The sequence below is a fragment of the Onychomys torridus genome, chromosome 4, assembly GCF_903995425.1.
Source record: "Onychomys torridus chromosome 4, mOncTor1.1, whole genome shotgun sequence".
Lineage (NCBI taxonomy): Eukaryota > Metazoa > Chordata > Mammalia > Rodentia > Cricetidae > Onychomys > Onychomys torridus.
The window spans coordinates 137618015-137640710 of record NC_050446.1 but is presented as its reverse complement, the minus strand read 5'-3'; the positions used below and the strand labels follow the sequence as shown (position 1 = coordinate 137640710).

The 22696-nt window shown below is 38.7% G+C and overlaps 1 protein-coding gene across 4 annotated transcripts; it reads right to left on the bottom strand.

The window, feature by feature from the left end:
- Nucleotides 1-2487: 2487 nt before the first annotated feature.
- Nucleotides 2488-21148, bottom strand: Pcmtd2 (protein-L-isoaspartate (D-aspartate) O-methyltransferase domain containing 2). 4 transcript variants are annotated; one of them, XM_036183298.1, is made up of 6 exons: nt 21015-21146; nt 15736-16066; nt 13649-13751; nt 11981-12152; nt 8183-8306; nt 2488-5073 (listed from the first exon to the last, which is right to left on the bottom strand). In XM_036183298.1, exons 2-6 carry the CDS (start codon nt 16040-16042, stop codon nt 4700-4702), a joined length of 1080 nt encoding a protein of 359 aa, XP_036039191.1. In that variant the 5' UTR covers nt 16043-16066; nt 21015-21146; the 3' UTR covers nt 2488-4699. The 4 variants fall into 4 exon arrangements, with proteins under 4 accessions (XP_036039191.1, XP_036039192.1, XP_036039194.1 ...); XM_036183299.1 differs by lacking the exon at nt 21015-21146 and adding an exon at nt 20121-20993; XM_036183300.1 differs by having other exon boundaries at nt 4876-5092; nt 21015-21148.
- Between the last annotated feature and the right edge of the window lie 1548 nt (nt 21149-22696).

Sequence of the window (22696 nt, the reverse complement as noted above, 5' to 3'; positions counted from 1 at the left end):
GTTTTCACACTTAAAAACACAACAGACCTTATGAGAAGGCCAGTGGACCAGAAAACAAAGCCTACGATCAAAGGTTCCTGCCAGGAGGAGGTCAGATGACAAAAAGTCTTCCATAGACTGGGGTCAGTAGGTTGCCTTTGGGGCCATGGGAAAATGTCTTGTAATGTGCGATTTGAGAATCAGTTCTTAAAAAAAGAAGGGGGGGGGAGGGAGGGAAGGAGGGGAGGGAGGGAGGAAGGAAGGAAGGAAACCTTCATGTCAGCCAAGATTACCAAGGAAAGCAGGAATAGTTCACAGTTGCTTTTATTGAAACTGCTATATCTTGTGTTTGCTGTTGATAAATAAATTCTGACACTGTAAAGACACAAATATGTTTGTCTAGGTTTCTGATATGGCACAATCATGGCAATTGTGAAAATCATTTTATAGGTGTGTATGAAATACATTGTCAGTCTTAAATATATACAATAAGGGTTAAATTTTACAACTACTTTAATTTTTTGAGGTTTTATTTTTATTTTGCCTGCATTGTATGTCTTGTGCACACAGTGAATGCAGAGGGCAGACAAGGGCATCAGATATCCTGGAATTGGAGTTACAGTCAGTTGTGAACTACTATGCAGGTGCTGGAAAGAGAATCCAGGTCCTCTAAATATAAGGGCAGACAGTGCTCTTATTTTATTATTTTTATCATTTATTATTTTCATAAAGATGAATCTATGCTGTGGGATGGTCTTTCTGTATGCTGTGAATGTGTTGCTACCATTGGTTAATAAAGAAGCTGCTTTGGCCTATGGCAAGACAGGTTATAGCCAGGCAGGAAATCCAAGGAAAGATACAGGGAGGAGGAAAGAAGAGTCAGGGGAGACAATGCAAGCTGCTGAGGGGAGCAAGATATAATAGAATACAGGTAAAGCCACGAGACACACAGCAGTACATAAATTAATAGAAATGGGTTAATTTAAGATGTAATAGCTAGCTAGCAATAAGCCTGAGCCATAGACAAAAGGTTTGTAATTAATATTAAGCCTCTGAGTGATTATTTTATAAGTGCTGCAGGTCAGACGGGACACAGGAAAACTTCCATCTACAAATCTCAATGTTAGAAATTGCATAGTTAAAGTAGTGTCTCTGTGCCTACTCCTAAAAAAATGGATTGCCTTCCATTTTGATGCATGTTGGAGCTTGGAAACAATGATTCACCAGACAAGGCTGTATATGTTCTCTCATCAGCCCAATGGTGAGCTCCAAGTCACATTCTCTAGGACACAAAAAAAGTGTTGCTCAGATTCTTTGACAGGTTGGAAACTGACATGGGCATGATGGATTTTCACAGATTAAGGAGCTGTCATGAACCTGAGGTTCCATCATCTAGCTTCCAACCTTAGTTATGAAGAACTGACCTAAAATATGGCTGGATGGTGGAGATTCAGACAGGGTGATAGCCTGGGCAGCATCAAGTGAGATCTAGCATGTAGATACTAGAGGCTGGTGCCCAGCATTTGCACAGTATCCAGTATCCTGGTTACTTTGTGTGCTTCCTTTGTACCCAAGTATTTGCAGGTGAGGAGGCTGAAGAGCAGAGCTTCCAGATAAGGTCTCCACTGGTAACCATAGAGACTGAGCCTGTTTCTTTGAGGGATTCTTGATGGGATGATGAATTTGTGGGTTCTGCATGTGGAAAACTGTAGGCCATGATGTGAGTTCATAGTGGGATAACTGGCTTGTTCACAGTATGGGAAGTAAAAAACTAGGTCTGTAGTTCATCAACTTGACAGGACAGGGTCCAGAGCAAAGCTCTAGTGCCTGCTGGTCCCCTCCCTCTAGTGATATCACTTCCTGTTCTTTATGTTACTAGGAATTGAGGAGCAGCTCAGTTCAGGTGGGAGACCCATCATTATCTCATGCAAGGCTTCTTGACAGATAGTAGAAGTGTGAAAACAGGGTTGAGAATAAATCTCTTTGGATGAGTGGACAGACATCAGCCTGCTAAGATGCTTTAAGAGTATCACCACATGAATGATAAGATTTCCTCTGAATCAAGCAAAAGTAACAAGTCCATATAAAAAGACATTAATCATTAAAATTTTAAAAAATATTATGGAATGGAAAGAGTGTCAACTTGATTTTTCCATCAGTCTAGAAATTTTAAAGGTTCTTAATACTATTTCTTGTCAATTAAGTGAAAACAAGCTCTTTCATAGACTCTTAGAACTATGTACTGTTTTGAAGGTAATATGATGGGTGATGGATTTTGATGGCCAATTTAAGATAACATACTCTTGCATAGGAGATTCTACCTTTGGGATGGCATCTAATAAACTCACTTCTACATGTGTTGAATATGCCAACACTAGGGTGTTTGCGGGTATGGAATAATCACAGAATGCAAAAGAAAAACTGACATTTAAAAAGTATACAAACTGCAATCCCACTAGACAGAATGGAATTTTAACAAGATGTAATGAAGCAATGCTGAGAATAAAATGTCTTAACTACTTTTTTATTGATTGAGTTCCCCATGTGTTTCATCTCACTGAAAAAAAACAAAAACAAAACAAAACAAAAACCAAAACAGTGTTTCTAAGTTCTTGGATTTTCGACTTTAAGTTGCACATTGGCAAATCTATTTTTATGTATACCTTTGATTCTTACATTAAAACAGAAGTCACATGTTTAAAAATAACCACTCCTTAAAACATAAGCAGTTTTCAATGTTGTTTACAATACAGATCCTGAGGACATTTGACTATATTAAGATTTACTAGTCTGAAAACAGAATGTGGTACATTATACTGAATTCTGGCAGCAAAGTATGTTTACTCACAAGAAAATTCCAATTTTCTTCTGGTTTTATAAAGACCAATCTATTCCTCGTGTTATAACTATATTTAACTGAATTATGGTTTAAAATCACAAAGTGATAACATATAAATACAAAATGCTAAGAAAAGTTATAACATATAGAGGAAAAGTCTTATGCATTGTAATGTTTTAATCCAGCATAAAGGCAAATGTGGCTTTTCAAAATGCAGCCCATATTCAATCACAGGAAAAATTTCAGTCAAGCCACTTAATATACAGACTTCACAGATTTATTTAAATTTATGTCCAAAATTTTCCAGATAACATAGTAGTCTACCTAACAATTAGAGTTAACAGCAACAAAGATCTGCAAACTACAAACATTTGCAAGTCAAATTAGAGCATGCATTCCTCTCTGAAAGAAAAGAAGCCTGACTTGGAGTTAAAAAGCAAGTAAAAACAACTATGAACTTTCTTTAAATAGCTTACATTTAAAGTAATATAAGTGTACATTATATTTATAATATAGAGCAATATATGTTTTACCAGCTATACATGCAGACTATACTGTGTGGTAAAATGACTCAACTAACTTAAAATAGAAAAAGAAAAAGGAAAGATCCAAAATACCCATTTAAGCTGGAGAAATCACAGATCAAACCTCTCTCTGCAAGTCATGTGAGGCTAAGCTGAAAATAAATCATAAAATCTCAGTACTTAATCCTAAATTAACACTCTAATTTGGGTTTATTGTTAACAATTTACACTATTCTTTTCTTTGGATTAAAAAAATGTTTTTTAAGGGCCAGCTTTTAGAATCATCAATGTAACTTCAAGTCCTGCCCTCTGACAGCCAGAAAGGTTGTTTTAAAAAAATCTGATAGTTCTCAACACCAATGGCCTAGAGATAATAAATTTCACAAGTCACTGGGTTAAACTGCTCTAATGCAATGGAGCTAGTAAAATACATATATCTGTTCTTAAGAAAATTTACAAAACTAACACTTTTTTCTCCAGAATTATAAAAGATAAAAATCTATGAATTGGTACTCTAATATGATCACAGAAAGATAGCAAACTGAAGTTGAGAAGCATGGGCTGTCTGTAACACCCTGCAGTCTCTCTACCTGCTCTGAAAATTCTCATTAACACCTTAGAAACCTGTTCTGGTCTTTGCAGTTCAGTGACTAGCTTATCACTCACATTTTCTTTTTTTAGTAAGAAAAACTTGTTCTCCTTTTAGAATATCCTGTAAGATATTACTTGATGGTGGTTCCTATAAAGTAACAGAAAGTAGGGGGGTGGGGCTGTCAATTACTTAGAAGTCTTTGGAAATTCCGGAAAAACATCTGACAGTTTTGTATTTTATTCCTCCTCTTGCATCTCATTTTCTTTTCCTTTTAAAAACAAGTGGATATTTTACATAAGATTTGATTAGTTTGATTAAAATAAAGGAAGCTTTCCAACATTTCCCAATCTAGAAAACAAAAGTCAGATGAACTCAGTGCCAACAATAGAATCATGACATAAAATTCAAGCTGAATGGTGGTGTGTCACACTCAAAGATGTCACACCTTTACAGACATGCCCCTTGCTTCACACAGGATCCAATACAATTCAGTTCCGGCCTCAACGTATAAGTTTGCCTGCATAAGGAGCAGATATCATGCAGTTCCCAATGAGCTCAAATTACAGTACAGCCAACAATATGCGCACCCCACCCCACCCCTATTGAGGAAAGTAATTCAATGAAGTTTCTTGTTGGATTGTGCTTAAATAAAATCACACCATTGCATGAAAGTTTCAGAGGACAGTCAGGAACCAATAAAGGGAAAAGACACGTGTACCTGGCCAGCAGAATGCTCTGGGTATCCTGGTCCCACTCTCCCACAGCTCACTTTTCCCTGTAATACAGCAGGTAGTACTTCAGGGGGTCAGGCAATGGGAGGCGCAATACCCTCTGGCGAAGGAAGTTTACTGGTGGCTCAGGCTTGGCCTCCCGCAAGGTCCTCTCGGCCACTTCCCGCCGATCCTCCTCTGCATCCTCATAGCTGGTGTCATCAGAGGGGTTGGAAATTCGACTGGCAAAGACCTCTTTGTCCAAAAAGACAATAGTTTCCATTCGCCTTCGACGAAGTCGCCTTCTTTTAAACATAGGTGTGCTCTTCAGTCCACCTCCTCTGGTGGCTTCCTGGCGCATAGCCCTCTTGATGCTGCCACGGATAGCAAGCCGGGCCAGATCCTGCAGGCTGCGCACGGCCAGTGGTGCTGTGGACAGGGGCAGAGCCTGTGGGCACGGGCAGGGCCAACCCCATACCTAACTTGCTGGAAGAACTTCAAAGAAGGGGAGCATTCTAACAAAATAGGAACCAGTGGTCTACTCTGCACCTCATGTGTTTTTCAAAAGACATATCCACATACACTAACTCTAACTCTGAAAAGGAAAGAAATACTGCCTAGCTAATCAGTCAGCAGCAGAGTTTGAAACCTTAGGGTTTGTTCTTGCAGACTAGTTTATAACTTGACTTACTCTGCTCAATGACACAATAACACCCACTCAACAATATAGTAATCCACACTTCTAACATCCCTTTATCTATTTTAATAGTTTCACAGTAATTTATAAAATATTTTTGTTAAAGTAGACAAGTGAAAATCTAAAACCATTTTAAGAAGAACAAAACTTCTAAAGCACACCAAAGGGGGGAAAATGTAAACCAAACACAACTTTAAGCTAACAATAAACACATGGCAGTAATAAGGGTTTTTCTCAAAGTAAAAGGAATTAGAGGCCATGGGTTTAGATACATTAAACAGAAAATAGACTAGGTTCTAACAACAAACAGTATCTCCTACCTCTTTCAGAGGCACCAAGCTTTGTCCTCTGTCCCTGAGAACATGGAGCTGTGCTCTCTCTCTCTCCAGGATGGTTCTGCGGCATCCTGCCATGTAGCTCAACAAATGACCTGTGTATATCCTGCTCTAACTCAATTCAAGAAAACTTGGTTCCAGAACCTCTGCAATCCAGCTGTTTCTCCAAGATGCTAAAAACAGTTCCTCATTGGCCATTGGGCTCCCAAGCATCAACTCTGGCCTGTCAAACTTCCCCTGAGGACCACCAGGAATAGCTGACTCAGTTCAGAGCCCTTCTCTATGACTTCTCTTCCTTGGGCCTTGTGACACTCCCAAAGCCTCCAGTATTCACTTCACTCCTCTCTCAGTATGACTGCTGATCCTTGGCTTTACATCTGTTCTGTGACTTTAAGTAATACAGACTACCTCCCCAAGTTGAAATTTAGTCCCAGTCAAGTCAAGCCTACCCCACACTTAGCACAGACAATAATACAATACCTTGGGCTCTCCTGTTCTTCCTTAGAAAGGTCATGTGTCCCTGAACCCTTCCTGCCAAGGCTGGTGTAGTCTCAATCTTTGTCTCTTGCCTGATGGGGAAAACCCCATCAACTTCCTGCCTCCAACCTGCATACATGCCACTTAGGGGGATGCTCCAGGCAGTGCATATCCAAAGCTGTTCAGTATCACTGTGGGCTGGCTTTGCTATGCGGTTTCTCTTATTCCCTTGGTCTCACAAAAATCAGTGAACTAGGACAATCTGGGAAGATAGAAACTGCAAATACCCTACCCAACCAATCACTTTAGTAATGCTAACCAAGTTACATGAATGTTTATCACTCAACATTCACAGTGAGCATCTCAGGAGGCAACACATAGCCAGGCTTGACAAGCCCTCACACAGAAACACCAGATCTTCAAAGTCTTCCAAATGCTCTCATGAGTCCTTGTCTTCTAAACCCAGCCATTGTGCCAGAGGATGGTGCACTTCCTTATCACAGGCCACATTTGCTTAAAGAACAAAATTTTAGAGAACCAATATTGTTGTTTGTTTGTTTTACTCTTTTGAGGGGTCTGTTACCCAACTCCCAAGTAAACACACATGGAGGCTTATTATTACTTATGAATGCTGGCCTTAGCTTGGCTTATTTCTAGCCAGCTTTACTTAAATTATTCCATCTATCTTTTGCCTTTGGGCTTTTCCTATTCTCTTACTTCTGTAAATGGCTTGCTGTGTAGCTGGGTGTCCTCCTTCTTCTCTGGCTAATTCTCTTCTCTCCCAGATTTCTCCTTCTATTTATTCTCTCTGCCTGACAGCTCAGCCTATTTCTCTCTCCTGCCTTGCTATTGGCTATTCAGTTCTTTATTAGACCATCAGGTGTTTCAGGCCAGCACAGTAACACAGCTTAATAGAGTTAAACAAATGTAACATAAACAAAAGTAACACACCTTAAAATAATATTCTACAACACACCAGTCTGAAAATTCACCCTCCAAATGACTGGTATGTGCAGCATCTTCAATAACATCTGAAGCTCTCCACAGCCATACAATGAATTAAAACCCAAACTACATATAAGTCAAGTTTTTCCAAAATACCCACAATAACTATACCATAGAGTGTGTGACTCTAACTTTGCCCTGGTTCTCCTAATAACTTTCTATTCCTCTCAAAATCAAGTACAACATAACATCATCTTCTACATACCTTCCCTAGTCTCTCTAAACTTCTTTGTATGTTTCACTATTACTTGTTACTGAATTTCATATGATACACAAAGTAGGGCAATTTGTTAAATAACTATAACAAATTGAAGTGTTTTCTAAAAAAATTCACCAAAAAATGTATTTGTTTTAGAACTATCTATAATAATTCACATTCCTATTCTATTTTTCTCCCTCTCTCTTTCTCTTTTTGTTGTGTGTGTGTGTGTGTTTTCCAAATGTTTTAAGTGATCAAACATATGATGAATTGTCTTTACTTGGAAATCCTAAATCTTCATCACTTTGAAATCCTATTTCTATTAGAACTTCTTTAAATATAAAACATCAGGATGAATGTCACCCTATGTTAGCTCCATGCTGAGTCTGCATCTTGGAGATAGATGTAAGCACAAAGATTTAGAGCATGTGAGGGTACTCAAAATTTCCCAGTCACATAGCAGAACAGGCTCACCTGTATTGCTTAAAGCAGCATGAGACATGGACTGTGAAGACTGTGCACAGGGACCACTATACATTCCCAGCAGGCAAGGCAAACTGCCTGAGATTCCCATGTGGCAAAATTAGCTTTTGTGAATCTGCTACTTTCAGGAGCATGATCAGCATCAACACTTTATAAATTTAAAAGAAGACTAAAATCATCTAAAATGGGCTAAACAGACTTTAAATGTCTCTAGTATCTTGTATAATTTGAGGGCTGCAATAAGGGAGGTTAGTACTCTTTAATGTCAAAGTGTTACTTGCACTTTTTGTTTCTATTCTAATTTTAATCAGAGATAAAAGAGAGGTAGATGCTTATACTCACGCAGTTGGACAAGTCTAGGCTGTCCTGACTCCGAACGGCAGGGTTGGACCAGAGGGGCGAAGGAAACAGCCAGAATCTTTTTTGTTTCCCAAGCAGAAGGACCTGTGCGTGTTATCTTGGTCAACTATCTCAAAGACAAAACAAGAATACCCAAAGGATTTGGCTACTAGACAACTTATGTTTAAGTGTAATTGTATATGTATATGAAACAGCCTGTCTATATAACACCTAATGTGATATTACTTACAACTAACAGGAATACTCTTATGCAAATGCTTAGCATGAACCTACTCAAGCTCCATAACGTACCTTGTATTTACAAGAAATATGAACGATAAGCCAGTTAAAGGACTAGAAGAGGAAATAATGAGATAAGGAAGAATAATTCTTACCAAACATTCTAAGGTTCTTCAAAACAGTGGTCAGGGATAAGTTGGAAAGAGTCTGTCCTCAGTAAAAATAACCACAATATTTCAACCATAAAAAAAAAAAAAAACAACCCTAAATTCTGTGTGCTGCTTTCAAGAGTATAGCTACAATGGCATCTGAGGCACAAAAACATCTGAGGTGCAAGCCATCTGCACCTGTAACAGCAAGGGAGCAGGAGAGGCCCAAATGTCAGATACTACCACCATGCTTCTGTTACCTTCTTCAACATAAATGTGTCATTCTGGATACCTAAGCAATTGTCCTTACTCTCACTAACAGCACTTCAGGGGTGCAGTGGGATATGCTAGCTGATATATAGCAATGTAGATCATCAAAGCACTTTACATTATAGGATTGGTACCAAAGAATCCAATTTAACGACAAAGCCTCTGTGTGTTCAATGTGACTAGGACAGTCTGTAAATGGCCTAATATGTCATAGAACTGATATGATTATATGTTCATCTTTTCTAAAAACCCCTAACCCTAGGGGCTGGAGAGATGGCTTAGAAGTTAAGAGCATTGACTGCTCTTCCAGAGGTCCTGAGTTCAATTCCCAGCAACCACATGGTGGCTCATGACCATCTATAATGAGATCTGGCACCCTCTTCTGTGTACATAATAAATAAATAAAGAAAATAAAGAAAACAAAAAACATCTAACCCAGAAAATTACCTAAAACTGAGATTCTCTAAAAGGATTAAACAGCATAATTACTAGAGAAATATCTAAAGATTAATCATATTCAGAGATAAGAGCAAAAACATTTTTTCAGAAAAATTTGAAGATTAAAGTGTGTGTGTGTATGTGTGTGTAAAGGTATATGTACAAGTGCCAGTGCTCTCAGAGTCCAGTAGAGATCCTCAGAACCCCTAAAGCTCGAGTTACAGACCTTGGTGAGTTGCCTGAACTCAATTTCCTCTGTAAGAACTGTATGTTCCTAACTGCTGAGCCATCTCTTCATCACTAAGAAACTTTTTTGTTTTGTTTGTTTTTAAGACAGAGTTTGTCTATATTGCCCTGGCTGTCTTGGAACTCACTCTATAGACCAGGCTGACCTCAAACTTAGAGTTTCACCTGATAAAAGGTGTGCAACACCAGAAGCCTTTTCTTTTTAAAGGATAGTTTCTAGCTAGAATGAACATCAAACATTTAAATATAATACATAAATGATATGTAAGACCTTAAATAAAACTATAAACCTGTATTTCATAATCTAGATGAGCAGATGGAAATAGTATGAAGATGCCTATCCTCTTCAAATTAATCTAGAACTAAAATGATCTCAATCAAAATTAGTTGATACTAAGAAACAAACAAAGCCTTATTAGTCCATTTGACAAAAAGCCAAATTAATAAGCAAATATTAATAACCAAAATTGATCCTGTATGTATTACATAATGTATACCTCAGGGGGACCAAATCAGTAATAAGCAGTTTTCTCTTTATCAAAGTTACCCAGCACCTAAATACAGAAAAAATGAAGGAATTTAAATGTATTGTTCTTTTTTTTTTTTTTTTTTTTTTTCTTTTGGTTTTTCGAGACAGGGTTTCTCTGTAGCTTTGGAGCCTGTCCTGGACTAGCTCTGTAGATCAGGCTGGCCTTGAACTCACAGAGATCCACCTGGCTCTCCCTCCCGAGTGCTGGGATTACAGGCATGTGCCACCACCGCCCAGATAAATGTATTATTTTATAGTTCTTAATGAAACAATGGATCAGGCTACTATCATTCTGCAAGGATGAGTAAACAAAGAAGCTGCTTGTGCCTACATCCTTAAGTAGAACTTGTCCTATAGATCCAATGTTCTTACACCCAAGAATCCAAAAATATTCAGAAAGTAAATTGTGTACTACTGAACATGTACAGATTTTTCTGCTCATCATTATTCCCTAAGCAACACAATAAACAACTATTTATACAGCATTGATACTCTACCAGGTATTATCATTAATCTAGAGGTATTCTAAAGTACACAGGAGGATGTGTGTAGGTCATATGCTACTAACATACTACATGATTTTATGAAAGGATCTGAGGCATCTCCATATTTTGTCATCATGAGTGGAAGAAAGTGATCTTAGAATCAATCCTTTGTATACTGAAGACAAATGTCTATTTTTAATACATAGCTTATATTCTTGTGTTCTCCTCCATCAAAATGTGACAAAGGTAAACTCTACTAAGCCTCTAGATCTAATTACCAATAGGTAGAAAATACAAAGGAAAGAAGAACATGCATCTATGAACTACAAAATCCAGGGTGTAGGAAAACACTATGAGACCAATAACTTACTCCCATAAACAAATCAGTTACAAAGAAAATATGAAAAAGAAAACCAAAATGTTAAAAAATAAGAAAAGACTAGGAAAATAGCTCAGTTGGTAAAGTGCCATGCCAACAGGAGAACCAGAGTTCCAATCCCCAGCACTCAATTAAAACATTAGGCAGATGGTGTGGTTCACTTGTAATCTTAACATTCAGAAGGTGCAGACAGAGAATCTCCAGAGCAAGCTGGCTAGCTAGATCAGCCAAACTGGTGAGCTTTGAGTTCAAGTGAGAAATCCTGCCTCAATATATAAAGTGGAAAGCTGTCCAAAGAAGACACCAGATGTCAATTCTCTGGCCTCCACATGCACATGCATACATGCACACATGTGAACACTCATACATAAACATACATACTTAAGAGATATATCAACCAAATACAACTTTTAAACACCAAAATGATGTAGATTCAAAATTAAATGACTTAACATTACATTCATGAGGGGCTGGAGAGATAACTCAGTGGTTAAGAACATTGGCTGCTCTTCCAGAGGACCTGTGTTCAATTCCCAGAACCCACATGGCAGTTCATAACTGTCTGTAACTCCAGTTTCAGGAAATCTGACACGCTCATAGAGACATACTTCCAGGCAAAACACCAATGCATATAAAATAAAAATAAATAAATTTTTAAAAATTATATTCATGAACTCTTTTAAGTAAAGCATTCTAAATTTCAAGCCAGTCTATACAAGAAAAATTTTGAAAAGGGGGAAATGTGTAAAATACTTTCCATCAAAGTACTGAGCAAGTACAAGGCAACAGCAATGGGAGCTGGGGTGAAGATGAAGAGAAGGAAGAAGAAAGAGAAGGGAAGGGAGAAAAAGTAAGGAGAAGGAAAGAAAAAAACAGAAGGAAGAACAAATATAAAAGAGAAAGGAGGTAAGGGAAGGTTCACACATAGCACCTAGGGTATGGAAGACCTAGACATATCCATACTTGTTATCGGTTAATAACATGGCAGAGCTACTGCAAAAGTAGTACACATAAGCTGACTTTGAAGGAGAGTATACACAATGTCAGCTGTGTAGAGAACCTGACCTTCTCTTCCAAGGGCATGACAAGGATCCCTCCAACTTTTAGAAGATTCTTCATGTACTCTTCATGTTCTTTCTGCACACCAGCTCCACAATACACACGATCATACTGACAACAATCTGGAGCAATCTCCAGGCAATTGCCAGTTACAAAGGAAGGTTCACAGAAGTCAAATCTGCAAGGAAAAAAATTTTCTATAACTACATGTGTCATTGTAATAAGTACATAAAACAAGTTTATGCTTACCATAGGTTATATTTTAATTACAAAATCACAGGACAAGTAACACTTTCCAGATCCAGGAGCTAGAAGCTATATTACTATATAAAAAGAACCTTAGAAATTACAAACAAAATAGAATGAAAGTGAATGTTCCAACATGATCCAAATATAAAGCAACATCAGCTATCATTTTTCACTGTTTTTACAATGTACAGCACCACATTCAGTTGCTTGACAAGCAACTACAGATTTTTAGATTGTGATTTACTTATTCAAGATGTGTGTGTGTGTGTGTGTGTGTGTGTGTGTGTGTGTGTGTACAGCTTGTAGAAGTTTCCACAGACCAAATTCAGAGCATCACTCTGAGAGGCAAGTGCCTTTACCTACCCTGAGCCAGCCCCAACAGGAGGTTTTAAAAAGCATTTTCTCTATTTGGACAGGCTCTCTCTACTGTCTAGCCTAGAAATTGCCATAGAACAAGCTGCTCAAACTCACAAAGATCTGCCTGCCTCTGTCCACCACTATCGGCAAAATCGACACTTTTTAGGGCTGGAGAGATGGCTCAGAGTTAAGAGCACCAACTGTTCTTCCAGAGGTCCTGAGTTCAATTACCAGCAACCACATGGTGGTTCACAACCATCTGTAATGAAATCTGGCACCCTCTTCTGAATACATAATAAATAAATAAATCTTTTTTAAAAAAAGACACTTTTTATTCCCTGAAATTTCCATTCTTTAAGAACTTCAGTGGTATATTTTAAATGCTAAGAGCTACTTACATAAACTGTTCAAAAATAAACATAACCATTTAATTATGGAAACAATTAGGTGATAAAAGTTTTCTATACTGGAACATGACAACTGAATAAAGTTTTTGTTGTCTTCTCTCACTATACTGATAATAATTAATGTAAAGTATCATAAGTTATAAAACACAAAGCTGGCTGGGAGGTGGTGGCCCACACCTTTAATCCCAGCACTTGGGAGGCAGAGGCAGGAAGATCTCTGTAAATCCAAGATCATCCTGGTCTGAGTTCCAGGATAGTCAAAGATGTTAAACAGAGAACCCATGTCTCAAAAACAAAAACAAACAAACAAAAAAGCTGCCCAGGTATGGTGGTACATGCCTTTAATCCCAGCACTCAGGAAACAGAGGCAGGTAGGTTTCTGTAAATTCAAGGCCAGCCTGGTCTACATAGTGAGTTCCAAGATAGCCAGGGCTATATGAGGATGCCTTGTATCAAAAAACCAAAAAATAAAATAAAAACCATAAAGCACCCAAGACCAGAGAATATTAAAATAATACAGTAAATAGGGTAGGCATACATATAACCTGGGATCATCCAACCACACTTTAACTATGTTTACTGGCACATGCATATTAAACAAGCTTTTTTTTTTAATTTATAATTAACACTCTTAGTTTGAATGGGTAGCATCTGACCATACTTGTCAAAACTGTCACTTGTTCTGATAAAGACATCCAGTTTCTGCTTCGCATACTCAGTCACATCTGAATGAAGCTCCACCCCATGGTTTACACCAAAAGGACCTGAAAGGGTTGAGAATAACAAAGCTCTTAGAAGCAGGAAAAGAACCCTTGCTCATTTGTTTTCTGTACTTTACTAATTATAACACAGATGTATATGTATAATTATAATATGTATATTATGTAATATGTATAATATGTAATATATAATTATAATATGTACATTATATAATATGTATAATATGTAATGTATAATTACAGAAACTCATGAGGTCTTAAGGTCTCAGCACATTTGTGGCTACAAGCCACTCAAAGGAGTCTTTCAATGTGTAGTATAGTTTCCATTCATTAACACAATATTTGTTTTGATGCCTGGGCTTCTCAAACATTAAAAGAATAATTTGCAAATTGGAAAAAAAAGTAAGAGTAGTAGCTTTTACTAACAAATTAAAGAAGAAACCTGTATTTACAAATAAATCTTGTATTAGGCTTTAATCTATATTTCACAGCACTTTCATTAGCACTACTGGCACTTATTGAGTGCCACAGTGTCTCCAGGCTTACTCTTTTCATAGGTACTAAGTCACGCATGTTTGTGTGTGCGCGCGCATACGCGCATGTGTGTATGCTCATGAGTGTCCATGGCAGAGATTAGCATTAGGAATCTCCCACTCCCCAAGTTACTGTTTGAGACAGAGTCCTACTCAGTTAAACTGGCTGGCCAAGCAAGTCCCTAGAATCCTATCTCTGTTTTGCAGTGCTGAGATTACAGAACACACTGCTGTACCTGGCTATTTACGTGTTCTGGTTCATGCTCGTATAGCATTTACCCACTAAGCCATGTCCTCAGTTCCTCCAGCTTTTTTCATTAGGATTTCTTCTAATCTAGGTGGCTTTATTATCTATTCCCCCCAGCAAAAACCACTACCTTAGCCAAGGTAAAATTTTTCAAGTAAAATTAAGCAAGTCACAGGAATGATAAGAAATCTGGACCTGTGTCCTTGTCGCAAAGCATGGAAACCATGTCTCAATCAAAGACAAACTAAGATTAAAATTTATTTCAATTGAGAAGAAAAACAAGCAACATCTGAAAAGTCTTTGCCCCATATACATTTTACACAAGACAGGAATTCAATAGCTCTTTGGCTGATAATCCTGATAATAATATCAGAAATGGTCATATCCATACATGCATTCTTACAAATAGCCTCAATGACTCTAAATATGATAACCTAAGAAATCCCTTCCAGCCGGGTGGTGACTGTGCATACCTTTAATCCTGGCACTTGGGAAGCTGAGGCAGGTGGATCTCTGTGAGTTCAAGGCCACCCTGGTCTACAGAGAGAGTTCTAGGACAGACTCCAAAGCTACACAGAGAAACCCTGTCTTGAAACACCCCCCCCAACTCAAAAAAAAAAAAAAAGAAAGAAAGAAAAGAAATCCCTTCCATCCATATCTGAAAATTCCTTAAAAATATATATAAACTTATTACTCTTTTAGTAGCAAACAACAAAACAGAAATTGCTACAAAGAACTTCAACTACCAAAGGATTTTAATGACACCCAGTGGGGAAAAAGAGTAAAAGAGTGATTAGATTAAATTAAGAAATCATGGGCTGGAGAGATGGCTCAGAGGTTAAGAGCACTGACTGTTCTTCCAGAGGTCCTGAGTTCAATTCCCAGCAACCACATAGTGGCTCACAACCATCTGTAATGAGATCTGGCGCCCTCTTCTGTATACATAATAAACAAATAAATCTTAAAAAAAAAATTAAGAAATCACATAAAGTCAGGATTTATACACCTTTGCTGTTTTCCATCATTCACAGTAGAATTCGGCAATACAGGTAAGAGACAACAAAACTTACAACTCAGGGCCCACAGGTGGATATCATCCAGTTATCCACCTCTAGTAGCTAAATTTCAGGCAACTGATAGGAGGTCCATGTTCTTCACCAGGGGATGCAACTAGCCTACTACATTTTCTATCTAAAGTGATACCACATTGTCCTAAGGCAGAGGGGACCCAAGCTGCATCCACACTCACCTAGAATGAGCCCCACCATGGAGCTGAGGTAGCCAGTACCACTGCCCAAATTGAGAAATGACAGCCCAGGCTGCAGATCCAGAGCCTCCATCACCTCTGAGTAGATGCACGGGGCTGAGAGATGAATGTTTCCATGCTTCCACGCCAAGTCTTTGTATGCATTTTCTTTAAATTCTTCAAGATAATAATCTGCTCGATCGATTGCTCTGAAAGCCTGCTCTACTAAATCCGTCCGGATGTACTGGGCTTCCTTCAAATTATCAATGAGCTCATCGTTGTCCTCACCAGCACTCACAGCACCGCCCATGTTCAAGATTACAATCAAGCAAGACTACAATTAAAATTTTAATAACTATTTACATTAAAGGCAAGAGCAAAATAATGAAAGATCTAAACACAAGCTATTTCCAAATATTTAATTCTAAATATAATAATGATAGGAATATCTTTTTGTTAATAATCACTTCACCCTCCAAAGACACTGGTATGGGGAACAGGGATTACAGGGCCTAAGGAATTGTTCAGTGGGTGAAGCACTTGCCACACAAAGCCTATAACCTTAGTTCCTTCCCTAGAACCTACATAAAGATGAGAGGAAAGATACCAACGCCACTGGGTTGTTCTCTGATCTCCTCACCCATACAATGGCATGTGTGAGCCCACACACACAATTTTTTTAAAAGATTTATTTATTTATTATTATACAGCATGTATGACCAAAAGAGGGCACCAGACCTTATTACAGATGGTTGTGAGCCACCATGTGGTTGCTGGAAATTGAACTCAGGACCTCTGAAGAGCAGTCAGTGCTCTTAACCTCTGAGCCATCTCTCCAGCCCCAATTTTTTTAATTAGGAAAAAAGAATCCTACTTCCACTAGAAATTAAAGTCAACAACAAATAATAAGCCATTTGATGTTTAACTGATTCAACTTTTTAAAAACTTTGCATTTATTATTTGGAGGGTATGTATACTGACCCAATGTGTCACAAAACTCAAGTGGAGGTCAGAGAACAATTTGCAGGACTGATCCCTAGGGATCCCAGGGATGGAACTCAGATCTTTAGGCTGGGTTTCAGGTACCTTTACCCACTGAGTCATCCTGAAATTCAAATTTAATGGTATCCCAACATTAACTAGAGTACTACATCTCAACAAACACACAAACTCACCCACAACAAGCAATCCATCCAACCTACTGATTTGGTTACTCTGATGTTTAAATTTTAGGTAAAAATAGCCACAAAACTTTCTCCCCAAATAGAACACATTGTAACAAATACTTGATTGTAACAAACAAAAGATCAGTTTTAAGGCAAAAGTTTAGCAGTACAAGTGGTCACTGCTAGCACTTTGTGTCCTACTTCCCTACCACAGCCTCCCCTTGCTCTCTAAGAAGTATACTTCTTATCTTTTCCTACACTATCTTGGTGAAGAAAGCAACCCCTTTAGGTCCAACTACTAAAATAGAATATGCCATGACCAGCGCACAGAGAATATTTTTTTACCCTGGAGAGGTCTTTTTCTTCCTAGAAAAAGAAAGATATCCTTCCCAGTTTTATACTGACCTCAGGTGAGTTTTCCAAAATAATGGCTTTATTTCTTACAAGATGGTGATGCTGATATAAACTGCTCAAGACTATGGAATGATACAAAGATTTGTAGACTTTATGAATCAAAACAGACTCCTGTTCAGGAGTTCAAGGTCATCTTCAGTGAGTTCCAGGCCAGCATGGACTATATAAGAACCTGTCACAAGCTGGGTGATAGTACATGCCTTTAATCACACCACTCAAGAGGCAGAGACAGGAGGATCTCTGTGAGTTCAAGGCCAACCTGATTTACAGAGTGAATTCCAGGAGAGCCAAGGCTACCAGAGAAAACCTGTCTTGAAAAAGGAAAAAAAAGAAAGAAAAAAAGAGCATGTCTCAAACAATAACAACAAAATTGTTATGATCCCTCTCCTCTCACAGTTTTCTCTCTAGAATACTGGAGACAGTCCCTGTACACACCCATGTGCACAACTGGTAACAGCACTGCTGCAGAACTAAGCCTAGGAATGAAAAACTTCTACTCTGGCATCTTACAACAGGTGAAAAACTATGTCTTGATACACATTTGTTTCCATTTTATGATGAAATATTCCATTTTCATAATCAAAACAAATAATATTTTTCAAATCATGGTTCAACTATTAAAATTTCATCTACTTTTAAAGTAGATTCAGAACCTTTGTCTCCAGCTGTAACCAGTCTTTAGTGCTAATAAGATTGGGCTTAATCTTGGATAAGCCACTTAGTTCTACTGCTACACTATTGATCTAACAGTCACCTTAAAATTTGGGACACCAGTTGAAAATAGAATAATGTATTTATATGCTTATAGGCCAATTTAGGAAAAGACCTTTAAAAACCACAAATCCTACAGAATCAAGAAAGTCATCTTCACCCTGAATATATTCTGTCACTCTATCACAGTTCCACTATGTAACAGTCTCCAGCAGGTACCACAAACCATGTTATATATATTTCATTTAGTACTAGATATTTATCTTACTGAACTTTTCCTCACATGAAAGCTTATATCATATTAAAAGAACAGAATTTCAGTAAAAACAGAATTTCAGCAACCATCTTTCTAACAGTTACCACCCACCAGTAAGCACATTAAACACCTAAAAGTAAGGCAAGCTGGTCTTAGTTACTAAACTGCTCACAGTCACAGACAGCAAGAGGAGCTATGATCAAACCCAGCACTGTCTAGCCAAAGGCTTTTGTTTTGTGTACATCAAGGATACAGATGTTAAAGAATCACAAGAGAACAACATTCTTTGCTAATTTCTTGTTAATATTTTTATAACCAAGTATAATGTGCATTATCTTGGTAAACTGTCATGTGCTGTTTAAGCTTGTTAAAGTGGATGATGAGAGTAAGGACTCTCTTGTACCAGCTCTAGCATATTTGTTTCCAGTGGTCTCCAAATATTCTCCAAAATACCTTTTCCTGGGGCTGGGTGGGCACCTAATTCTATGATTGAGGGAAAGGAAGAGCAAAACAGCCCAGGAGTAAAATACTGTATCCTTGAAAATGGCTAAAAGGTTAATCATTTCCAAGACTATTGTTTATCAGAAGGTATAAAAATACCTCAGTAGGAACAGAAAGTCAGAAATTCAGCCATGGCAATCTTACCCAGGGAGAAAAAGTTAGATTGGGAACTGCAGATGACTGCCTCAACTTCTCCAGTCAATTTCTACTAGATGATTATAAGTGCCCAACTTGATGTCTGCTTTTTGCTAATCTTTTTTTTTTTTTTTTAAACTGGGAAGCCTCACCTGGAGCTCTCAATCAGGAATTCCAAATGGCTGCCTCAAATGGGACTTTCCCAGATGATTTCTGCCGTTACCTTTTGTTTGTTCCCTCAATGTACTACTCCAGCCATCTCTACTAGGTGTGAGTACTAAATCTGATGAGGTTTTGCTATCTATCTGCTACTTCTATCACTACTCACTAGTTCTTTTACTTTTGCTTGCTATATGCTTATTAAATTCATTCACTTAAAACAGAAAGCTGTCTGGAGCTATTGTAGATCATGCTCCAGATCAGATAATTCTTTAGACTACACAGGACACCAAGGTAGCCCTATCTGTTGCTATTGTTGGGGAGTAGGTAAACAATGATAGAGTCTGATACTTAATATTAGCGTTGTCTGACAATCTAAATTGCCTTGCATGGAAACATCAATGCTTGCTGCTGACCTGGACATGATCAGTCACCATGTCAAAAAACAAAAAACCACCCGTACCAAACCAAATAGTATTGCTGCAACAGAATGTAATACATTGACTCTGATTGAAGGTAAAGAATCATTTTTAGGAGGCTATCCTTCCTTCACTACATTACACATTTTACTACTTGCTGTAATGCTTATTATTCTTATTCAGAAGTGATTAGCACAGGCCAACAGAACAAAAGGATACAGGAAAACACTGAGCAGCAATAGCACAGAAGGACTCAAAATGGTCAGCAACAACACAAGTGAAGCTGGACTAAGGGAGTTCTGTTTCTGATCTATGCTGCATTTGGAAAACCTACACAAGCAGGCCCACAGTCAAATCTGGGTGTCACTTTTTTTGTTTATTTGTTTTGTTTTGGTTTTTCAAGACAGGAATTCTCAGTGTATCCTTGGCTGTCCTGGAATTCGCTCTCTAGACCAGGCTGGCCTCGAACTCAGAGATCCACCTGCCTCTGCCTCCTGAGTGCTGGGATTAAAGGCGTGCACCACTATCTGGCTAGATGTCATTTCTTATGGGGATATCTTGCTGGGAAAATGGGTCCCAAATGATCATCCTGCCAACAGAATGATGGAAATAACTGAGGCTTCTTACCTTGAAAACCAGAACTCTTGTTGGGTATGCATTAAGTGCATACCATTTGCGGTGGAATCAAATTAAAGCCTGAGTAGTATTATATGCTGACTGTTTTATGCATAGAAAAGCTTTGGAACTACCAGAATTTTAAAAAAGACATAAAGAAATGTACTTCTCAAAACTCTCCCAGCAAGGTCTCAGTGGAGGATGGAGAAAAGCCAGGGCCAAGAGAGAGGCCAAACCCCACCACCTCAGAAGGCCCACTTCAATTCCCTCTACATACAATTATTACTGAGCCTCTTAAATACCTCATTCTAGAAAGACAGCCTACCAAACACCAGAATGGAGCCCACTTTAGCCACGTCCTCGCTGACAAGAACAGAGACCAAAAGTGCAGGTCCAAGAGAGCAGAGGGCCAGATAATCAGATGACTGAGTTGGTGGCAGAGGAACAGGCCTAATAAAATACAAACAAAGGAACCAGGCCCCTGCAAATTCTCTCCAGCTATTTTAGACCTTTTCCCAGCCAGGTCCTTTCTTTCCTCCTCTGCAGGATACTCTGCCTTCTTTCAAATAACCACCCAAGGTGGAATATGTTTCAAACCTTGTCAATGCCCGACTTGCCCTTGAGCTAATTGCAAACATTTTCTACTTAATCTAGAGCAAACATATCACAGAGAAGCAACAGGCAGCAGGGGGTGGGGGAGTCGGGGGTTGGAGGTGGGGTACGCAGGAGGGAAGGTACTGGAGGAAGATTTGGTGTGGAGGGTGCTGGGCAGGGAGATGGGGTGGGGGCAGGCGCTAGGGCTAGAAACTCTCAAAAGATGCTAAGAAACGCGGACGCTAGAAGACCGGTAACCAGAGCTGGAGAACGGGTACAGAGGGAAGGGCCGAGGGGCAGCAACAGCTCTACCTCGGCGCTTAGCAGCCCTCGGGTTTGGACTCCGGACAGCAGTTCTTCGGACGCTTCGGTCGCTTCGCACCGACCTCGGCCGCTGTAAACATCCGCTGCTACCTGTGCGCCTGCGCGCGCTACAGCTGAACTGAGCATGTGCAGTTGGAGGAGCTCTTAAAGGGGCAACAGCACAGCCCGTGAACCTGTCTTTTTTTTTTTTTTTTTTTTCACACCCTGGTTTAAATTCCTTTGTCGGTCCCTCCGTCAGTGGCCACTTCGTGGTCTCAAAGTAGGTCCCCGTCCTAGTGATATGAGAGGATGAGGGCGTGTTGGCTGAAGAAAGTCTTTTGCCTGCAGAGTTCGGAGGGCACACGGAACCTGGAGGGCCCTCTACTTATTCAAGGACACCGCTCCCACCGTAGGAAAGGCGGGAGTGAAGAAACAGTGATAGATTGGGTGCCCACGTCTGCAGGAATTACAACGCAAAAAGACTGCTGGCCCTGATGCTGCCAGAACACCTGGCCCAGGGGATGACCATCTGCACATTTGCACTTTGAAATCCTTGAGAAGTTCTCCTGGCCACTTCAGAGACACCTACAAAATAGAGAACAGTCTAAGTGACCTTTAAGGGCTACCTGTTGAGATTGTTCTGAGTCTTGTTCTTCCAGTTTTGAGTGAGAACCAGAAACTTGTTCTGTATCATCGTGATTGCACACCTTCCACATAGCTTGGAGGGTACATGTTGAAGAAAGTAGTGTCAAGACGGAAGGAACATGGATTCCTGAGTCAGCATCTGTAAGAGAGTCACTCAGCCCGCTGTGCATTGTTGTATGAATGAAAAATAAATGATTATACAATTTTTTAACGTTTGTGTAGAAAAGCAAAATATCCAAAGGTAACACAATAATGATGGAAAAGAACAAAAATATAGGCCAGACACCATTTGGTTTCATGACTTACTATTAAAATTACAGTACTCAAATGTCATATGGGGGCAGGGATAAATTAATGGTATCAAATACAAAGCCCAGGATATAGTAAACTCACTTTTGATAAAAGAACAAATACAATTCAACGGAGGAAGGATGATCTTTTCAACAAAAGATGCTGGAATTATTACACATCCACAGGTAAAACTAATAGAGACAGATATTACCCAAATTTATCTCCCAGCACCCAAGTCCACTTGTAACACCTTCACAGGAATCTGATGCATCTGGCCTCTACTGTCACCTGCAGTCAGGTGCTCACACACACATACATACACACTTAAAAGTAAAACAAATATTTTAAAAACTGGCATCATTTCTCTGTAAAATATACTGTTAAGAGAATAAAAAGATAAGACACAGACTGAAAAACAATAGTCTCAAAACACATATCTGATAAAGGATTTTAAAGAATCCTTAAAACTCAACAATAAGAAAACAAACAATACAAATAGAAATGGGCAAAAACTATGAACATATGTCTCAGCAAAGAAAATATACAGATGGCAAATGAGCATTATGAATAGATGCTCAACATCATATGTCATTAGTTATTGCAGATTTATAAAACAATGAGATATCAATACACACCTGTTAGAATAGCCAAAATTTATAAAATGTATAATTCACCGAAAGCTGGTGAAGATGTGGAGCAACAGCACATCTCTTTCATTGCTGGTGGGAATGAACAATAATAAAGCTACTTTGGAA

Excerpts from the sequence above, each read along its gene's own strand:
- Pcmtd2 (XM_036183298.1), bottom strand. The coding sequence starts at position 16,042 with ATGGGCGGTGCTGTGAGTGCTGGTGAGGACAACGATGAGCTCATTGAT. Across the intron at positions 13,752-15,735 it reads CATGGTGGGGCTCATTCTAG|GTCCTTTTGGTGTAAACCAT; the intron begins GTGAGTGTGGAT and ends CAACCCTTTCAG. Across the intron at positions 8,307-11,980 it reads TCATGCCCTTGGAAGAGAAG|TTGACCAAGATAACACGCAC; the intron begins GTCAGGTTCTCT and ends TCTTTGAGATAG.